We start from the raw sequence: 8,656 nt of genomic DNA, 5'->3' as shown, positions 1-8,656 counted from the left end.
ATAATAATTAAATAAATAAACCTAATTACCCCCCCTGCCAAAAACATACATACATACATACATACATACATACATAAATAAAACAATAACTGAAAAAAATAGATAAACTACGTGTTTCTACTGTATAGCACAGGAAACTATATTCAATATCTTGTAGTAACCTATAATGAAAAAGAGTATATGTTTGTATATGTATGACTGAAACATAGTGCTGTACACTAGAAATTGAACATTATAAACTGACTGTACTTCAATTAAAAAAAGGAAAAAAGAAAAAAAATGGGCAAAGGACTTGAATGGACATTTCCCTGAAGAAGATAGACTAATGCCAATAAGCACATGAAAAGATGTCCAACATCACTGATTACTAGGGAAACGTAATTCAAAACTGCAGTGTGACCACTTCACACTCATTAGGAGAGCTATAGGCTTTTTTTTTAATAGTAAATAACAACTGTTGACAAGAATGTGGAAAAATTGGAACCCTCATGCTTTGCTGGTGGGAATGTAAAATGGTACAGCCACGACGGAAAACAATTAAACACAGAATTGCCATGCGATCCAGGAATTCCACTTCTAAGTGTACACACAGAAGAACTGAGAGCAGGATCTCAAACAGGTGGTTGTCTGCTCATGTTCATACCTGGCATTATTTACAATAGCCAAAAGGTAGAACTAACCTAAATGTCCATTGACAGAGGAGTTGATAAACAAAAGCTGGGACACACATACAATGGAATATTATTCAGCTTCAAAAAGAAATGAGACTTTGATACCTGCTACAACAGGGATGAACCCTGAAGACATTATGCTGATTGAAAAAATGCTATAGGACTCTAGTTCCATGAGGTACCTAGAGTTGTCAAATTCATAGAGACAGAGAGTAGAATGGTGGTTGCCCAGGACTGGATGGGAAGGAGAGAATGAGGAGTTAGTGATTAATGGGTATAGAGTTTCAGTTTGGGAAGTCGCAAAAATTCCAGAGATAGGTGATGGTTGCACAAAAATGTGAATTACTTAGTGCCACTGAATTATACACGTTAAAATAGTGAACTTTATATATATAAAATTTATATATGCATAAATCTTTAGCACATATATATTTCAAATATATCTCAAATACATTTTTTATCATTAAATTTGTATATAACCTTTTATTGTGGTAAAATACACATAAAATTGACCATCTTGACTATTTTTAAGTGTCTAGTTCACTTATTATGTAATATATATTTTACCACAATAAAAAAAATATATAACTGATGATGCAGGAAGCAAACAAACAAAAATACCACTGCTAGTCCCTTCACTTGGCAATCTAGGCATTATTTCTTTAGTGAATATCAGTATGTAGAAAGGTTCCACGCATTCACTTGTAACTTTGGTTTGGCTAACCTGTGAGTTAGGAATAAGTCCCTTGACTGTGCAATCCTTCTATCACAGGGCTTTTAGAGACAGAATCCTCACAGCTGGAGAGGAAGTATTTTCTGGGGAGTAGATCTGGGTCTGGGGAATGCTTTGATGGGGCCCAATGGGAAAGAATATTTGTTGGACACGGTATAGAAAAAAGGAGTGTCAGCTGCAGGCCCCCTTCACCCCCTTCTTGGGTCCTCTCTGTATCTCATGGTGGTCCCCACAGTTCCCTGGAGTTCCCACTACCCACAGCCCCAGGTTCAGTGAGGAGCAAAGGAAAATTCCTCAGAGCCCCCACCAGCCCTGTGAACTGTCCACCATTCCCACCACCAAGTCATGTGTTTCTCCTTATCCAGTGGCTCCTCCAGTGTGTTCAGGTTACTACTGGGTCAGGATGAGGGAGTGATGTGCCAGTAACAGTTCCCTTGACCCCGGTGATAATCTCCCTGCCCTGTTTTCTGTCTCCAGCTCCCAACTTCGCCGCTTCTCCCCATCCTCTCCCCTCTGCACTCCCACCCACTCACTTTCCTGTCCCAGCCCACTCTGCTTCAATTTCAGTTTTCAATACAGGGTTGAGAGTCACTGGGGACTTCAGCAGGTTGTTCGCCCGCCCACTCACCCACCTGTAGACTTGGTCGCTTGTGTTTCCTGGGAGAGGCCATCTCATCTATTTCCTCTCCCAGATTTCTCCCAGGACAGGGACGGGTGTGAGGGAGAGAGACCCTGGGGAAACATTTCATAAGCAAACCAGATGCAGAAAAACCTCCTTTTCTGGAATCAGTGGGTAGGAGTTGCCTCAAGGCTTCCCTAAGAATCTTTTTCTTTTGTTGGATGTGCGTCTAAAATGGATCTGGAGCTTACCCGTAACACCTAGAGATCCCACTGTTAGCAAGTAAGGAAAACTATCCATCAGCTCCGTCCCCTGCACCACCCTCTTCCACCTCCCTGTGCACTGGGTGGAGTGGAATGCACTCAGGAAATACTACAGCTAATGATGATGATTAAAAAGAGCTCCCCAAGACCCCAAAAGCTGCCCAGAAGGTCACTACACAGGCTACCTGCGGCAACTCTGCAGTGAAAAATAACCAGCAAGAAGAGGCTGTGCTGATGCACCTGCTTTAAGGATGCATCAGGACAAGTCAGGAGCTCGCAGTTTGCTCCCACTATCTCATCAACATCTGCTGAGCGCTTCTTGCAGGACTCCTGGCTCCCGGCCCCTCGCATGAAGAAGCTGAGAAGCAGCAGCCTTGGCCGCCGCCCAGAGGCCCCGTCTGTAATCTTCTTGCTCAACGTGGCTCACGCCGGATCTTAGCAGCAGCAAGAGGCAGGCTCTGGCTGCCCCACGAAGCCAGCCAGGTGACCGGTGACTCAGCGGGGGAAGTGAGGATGGGAACATGTGAACCGGGGCCTGGGGGGTCGGCCCTGGTGACAGCCAAGTGCTTTTGAGCAGAAGACAGGAAGCTGAGTCCTGAGAATAAACCCAGCAGCAGAATTTCAATCTAATGAATTCACAGTAATTCCCTTTGTGTCACTGAATCCTCCCTGTGGGTTTAGACAAGCAGATCCCCTGCTTCTTCTTCTAAAATGCAGCCTGAACCAAGGTCTGGATTCCACAGCCAAATGACCCCTCTTCCTTTTCGGCCACCCACCGCTACCCTGACCCCTACTCCCAAGCCCAAGCAATTAAACAGGAGCATCCAGAGAGACGTGGGTGGAGATTTTCCTTTATTCGTTTTTATTTCGCAGAGAAAGGGCTAGAGCAAAAAGATGATGCCAAACACACCAGCCATCAGAATGACCCCTGCACATGTGGGACACTGGTGGCTGCTCACTCTGGATCTGTTGATTGATAAATGTACCCCATGAAGACAATGTCCCCATTACTGCAAAAGCCCCCTGGCCAACCCCCCCCACACACTTTTCTTAATTTCAAGGCCTCCACCCCACCCACCCCAGGTAGCCTTGTCATTCCCAATAAGTGGATCTCCTAGCAAATCGGGCCTTCACCCCTGTGGACTCAGAGCCTCACCCCCGCAAAATAAGCATGCCTCCCCTAGAGATAAAGGGAAAGGGAAACGGACACAGGATGCTGGAACACAGAGACACGGCATGCTTTATTTTTCATCATTCTCCAGCTTGGGAGAAAAGCAGCCCTCCGTCATACCAATGAGAGATGGGAAAGACTGCAGAGGCCCCACCACCTTCATCTCCCCAGGACCCTGTGCCGTATGGCCCCGCTACTCACACCCCAGCCCTGCCTGTTCTTAAATAAATCCGGCCAGAATCCTTCCACCTCTCCTTTTGGGAAAAAGACATTTGGAAGTTAGCAGAAGTAGGGCTCAACTAAACATTTAAAGCAATCTTCTTGCTCAGTTCTGTTCAACCCAAAGGTCTCCTCCTGCTCTCTCAAAGAGATTTCTGATCCTTGAAGCCCCAAATCTGGCTCTGGGCCTCCCTGGCAATCTGTGGGTCCTATAGTTGCAACCACCCCAGCCTCCTGCGTCCTCCCCGAGGGGTCTTGGGTTTCTCTCAGCATCTCTCCCCATGGTCTGTCGTAGCATCCTGACACGGAGGTGCCCAGTGTGGCAGGGGGCATGTCAGGCACCCTTGCTTTCTGTCCTCTCCTCATCAGCCGTGTGGGCATTGCTGACGGCTCGGACCTGCCCCTGGGCCACAGGCTTCACTGACAGAACCAAGCGTTTTCGGAACGTCTCACAGAGCACGATGTACACAAAGGGGTTGAGGCAGCTGTTGGCGTAGCCCAAGCTGATGGCTGCATTATACAGGTAGACAAAGGTGAGCGTCGGGCGGCTGATGGACAGCTGGGTCAGCTGGAGCACGTAGTAGGGTGCCCAGCACACAAAGAAGACCAGGCAGATAGCGATGGCCGTGCGGGTCACCCTCTTTGTCCGCAGCCGGATGCTGCGTTGAGAGGCGGGAGCGACCGAGGATGTCATGCGCTGCAGGATCCTCACGTATGCAGCCGTGATGACCACAAAGGGCAGGGCAAAGGCCAGGAAAAACTGGTACAGGGTGAACCAGTACAGGTCAGTGTCTGGGTTGGGCAGGCGGATGCCGCAGCCCACTGTGCCCCCTGGGAAGGGGATGAGCCTGGCGTAGAGCCACACGGGGGTGATGCTGATGAAGGAGAGGGCCCACAGGAGGCAGATCACCAGGGTGGCCACAGAGGGCTTCCGGAACTTGGTGGAGGAGATGGGGTGGACCGTGGCCAGGTAGCGGTCAATGGCCATGGCAGTCAGGATGTAGGTGCTGGTGAACTGACTGTTGGCATCCATGGCCGTGATGAGGGTGCACATGGTCTCTCCAAAGTGCCAGACACCATTGCCCATGAGCTGGTGGATCATGAAGGGCATGCCCAGGAGAAAGAGGAGGTCCACCACCGAGAGGTTGATGATGAATATGTCGGGGACGTTGCTGAACCAGTGCAGCTTGGATTTCTTCACCACTGCAAAGATGACCGTGGAGTTCCCAATGATGCCCAGGAGGCAGATGGTACCGAACACAGAAGGCATGATGATGTTGATGTAGGAGATGCTCCCTGTGCGTGGAGGCGGCCCTGGGGACAGAAGGAGCAAGTGTTGACCATTTGACAAGGACTCTGCTCTCTGGGGGCTGACATCCTGCTGGCGTGCTCAGCCTCCAGCCACGTGCCTCCTTACCTCCTCATCCTCCCTGCCATTTCAGCTCAGGGCCCACCACTCATCTGGAGTCCCCCCTACCATCCTCCCTCCCCACACGGCTGCTAATCCTGCCCCCGTGCCCTCCTGCACTGGTTCCCTGGTCAGTCCCACCAGCGTCTCCCACACTACCTGTTCCTTGAAGGACCAGTCCTCTGTCTCCTGCGTTTTCTCAGAAGTACAGAGTTGAGAACCACAGCTGTCTGCAGAGAATTGTTCTGTGGGCCTCTGGGCTTTACCAGGAAACATCATCAAAATAGCCAGCATGACACGAAAGTGTGCATGTGGGCGCATGCCTGTGAGTGTGGTTTCTCCTTTCCTGTTTGCAGCCCTGAGCATTTCATTTTAGGAATCGCTGGTGGGAAGCCACGCACTGATTCTTGGGCATCTCTGGAGGTGACTGTCTCGTGGAGGCGTTCGCCCCTCAGGGCCACAGCTCTCCCCCGCCCCCCGCCAGTTCCCTCTCAGGGATTTCCATGATCCCTGTCTTCTGAGCCTGGGCTTCCTGAGTGGCCAGAGACTGAAACTGTGTGTTGCAGCCCAGCTGCCTGAGAATTTTTTCCATACAAGCCTTTCCTCTTTTTCCTTCCTTCTCTTCTCCTTCAAAGCTAGAATCCCAGGGCATCTCAGCTATGGAAATATCAGGACGCTTCATTCGCCAGCAAAGTTAATCCCCTCACGGCTCTGAGTTGTCCCTTCCCGTGGCCTTTCCCAGGAGGCAGTAAGGGTGTTTCAGACCCCATAACCCGCAGTCCAAGTAAAAAGCCAAGAGGATCAGTGAGTGAGTAAGCCTCGGGCTGAACCCCACATACCATCCTACAGCTTCTTTGGCTTGCTTTTCTAGCTTGGAATTTTTTTCTGCAACACATCTGTGGAACTCCTCAGCAGTCTGCCCCTGTCTCCCTCGAGGCTGGCCACCATGCCCTGCACTTCCCAACGTGCCTTTGCCCTCTTCTTTGCCCCTGCCCCTTCTCCCCTTCCCCCCTGGGCAAAGCAGACTGCAGATCTTGTCTCCAAGAACTGTAATAAAGTTTCCCAAGCAGTTTGGCTCAGAGGTGACGCCTTCCCACTTCCCACCCCCAGCGCAGTGGAGGAAGGATTCCCCTCCAACCCGTCTCACCGGCCGAGGTGAGGTTATCCGGGCCATCCGAGGTGTTGCTGGCGTTGGGGCCGGCGGGCAGCAGCGAGGCTTCCAGGTCCATCGTGCCGGTGCGCGTCGCCTGCGCGCCCGCCCGCCCCCGCAGGCTGCGGCAGCCTCCGCCCGCCGCGCTGTCCCGCAGCCCGAGCCCGAGCCCCGCAGTCCGCAAGGGGGTCTTCCTCGGCCCCTGCAGCCTCCACGCCTCGGAGCCCCACCGCTCTCCCCTCCCTCCTTCCCCGGCTCCCACTGACATCACCTAGACACATCAACATTAGGAGGCAGATCCTCGTTAACCTCTTCAGTCCCGCGCCGCAGCTCCGACTTCTAACTGCCTGCAGAGCGCAGCGGGCCGGAGCCGGGCTCAGGCAACCCCATCAGGCATGAGGCTTCCTTCCCTCTGGCACCTGGGGCTGTGTCTCCTGTGCCACGGGGAGTGCTGCTTGCTTCATGTGAGGATGCGAGTCTCTGCAAAGGCAAATGGGCTGCCTCCCTCTGGAGGAAAGGAACCTGGCCAGCCCCTCACCCCAGGTACCAGTGCCTGCGCCACTTGGCCAGGCCTGGTTGGGGGCGCTGACTGTTCCCAAAGCTAGGGAATGCCACACTGGACCCAGCATGCCCGCCCCCAGGCACCTGGGCCCCTTCCCAGTGCCCTGACGGATTCCACCCATGTCCCTGCCTAGACTACCAGCGTCCTTCAGAAGCTGACGCGTTGTTGGCACTCAGAGGAGACTCAGGTCACCCAAGTTGGTGATGGCCAGGGTCTTGGAGACCAGAAGGGGACAAACTCCCTTCTGCACAGCATCAGCATGGGCCAGGCTTACAGAGATTTTAGTTTTCTAAATGCTCTGAAATCCTAAAACCTGGAACAACTTGAGACAAACTTCAAAGCAAAGACTCCCAAAGAAATAATCAGGAACAGGCTTTGAGCGCAAAGTATTGAGGGAATTCTCAGGAGGGGCTTTCTGCTGCCAACCTCCAGCGCCCCTCTCAGCCAAGAGCTGCCACCTCACCCCCTGCCAGATTGGGGAGGTCAGAGTAAACACAGTCTGATCTGTACACGCTTCTTCAGTCTTACTTATTTGCTTCATACAACAAATATTTATTGAGTACTTACTACTTGCCAAGCACTGTTCTAGGTTCTGCAGTGAAAAAAAACAATAAAGTCCCTGAATCCCTGTCCTCATGAAATTATTTTGAAGTTGGGGGTAAGGAGAGACAGAAAATATACCCCCCCCAAAAGACAAATTATGATATTGATGATCAGTACTATGAAAAACTTAAAGGAGGGTGAGGGGACCAAGGAATACCAGAAGTAGGGGGAGGTTGCTACTGTACATAGGAAGGCCTCTTGGGAAAAGGTCTGAAGAAAGTAAAGACACATACTTGGAAATATCTGGAGGAAGAGTGTTCCAGACAGCAGAAATAGCCAGTGCAAAGGCCCTGAGGCAGGAGTGTGCTGGTGTCTTTGGAGAACTATAGTCGTGGCTATAGTAGAGCAAAGGGGAGATTAGCAGGAGATGACATCACAGAAGAAATCAAGAGATGGGCAGATTCTGTCCAGCCTTAGCCATGTCATAAGGACTTTGGCTTTTCCTTTAGGGAAAATGGGAGTCACTGGAGTGTTTTCAGCTGAGGAGGGACATGATGAAACATGTTTTAAAAGAATCAGTCTGCTGCTGGGTAGCAAGGGAAACAAATTGAAAGGATATTTTAGTTTGGGTTCTCTTGAAGGCAGAGCCTGAGACAAGGACTTACATGCACATGGCTTTTCTGAGAGATGACCCAGGGAGCAGACATGAGGGAGTGGGGACAATGAGACAGAAAAGGAGAAAAAGACAAGAGAAGGGTGCATTATCAACGTCGCTGCTGTGAGCAACAGGAGCTTGAGTTTCCCAGGATGCTTGGAAAGTGCACAGACTGCTTCCCAGAGTCATGTGCATGCAGGATGGGAGGCAGGAATGTTTACCCAGTTGCCTCGACCCCCACTGGTTGAGTGTGGCCCCTGGGGCGTTATCTCTGCACTCCGGGTGCACATGGAGAGGAGCCTCCTCTTTAGCATCAAGCTTCCATGGGGCCGAAAGCAAGAAGGTGTGCAGCTCACACTCGAGGCAAGAGGCTGTTCGGCACAAGGTGAATCTTGTGATGGAGCCCAGAGGGCTCTGATGGCATTGACATCTTGGGCAAAAAGCAAATGGACACAAGGTGCGTGCTCAAGGGAAGACACCACCTGCACAAGATCAGCTGACCTCACACACAACTGTCTGCTGCACTGGAGTCGAAGTCAGAGGTGGCCGAGGGAAATGTGAGCTGGGTGACCAGAGGCATCCAATACATAATACTATTGCAATAATCCAGTTGAAATATAATCCAGTACCTTAGATCAGGGAGGTGGGGGTGGAGAGGAATG

At 51.0% G+C, this 8,656-nt stretch overlaps 1 protein-coding gene across 1 annotated transcript; it reads right to left on the bottom strand.

Moving 5' to 3' along the window:
- Window positions 1-3,500: 3,500 nt before the first annotated feature.
- On the bottom strand, window positions 3,501-7,521 carry MCHR1 (melanin concentrating hormone receptor 1). Its single transcript, XM_010960260.3, has 2 exons — window positions 6,232-7,521; window positions 3,501-4,990 (listed from the first exon to the last, which is right to left on the bottom strand). The coding sequence occupies exons 1-2, from the start codon at window positions 6,500-6,502 to the stop codon at window positions 4,011-4,013; spliced, it is 1,251 nt and encodes a 416-aa protein (XP_010958562.3). The 5' UTR covers window positions 6,503-7,521; the 3' UTR covers window positions 3,501-4,010.
- Between the last annotated feature and the right edge of the window lie 1,135 nt (window positions 7,522-8,656).

Source organism: Camelus bactrianus, chromosome 12 (assembly GCF_048773025.1).
Source record: "Camelus bactrianus isolate YW-2024 breed Bactrian camel chromosome 12, ASM4877302v1, whole genome shotgun sequence".
NCBI lineage: Eukaryota > Metazoa > Chordata > Mammalia > Artiodactyla > Camelidae > Camelus > Camelus bactrianus.
This window is presented reverse-complemented; position numbering and strand designations above follow the sequence as displayed.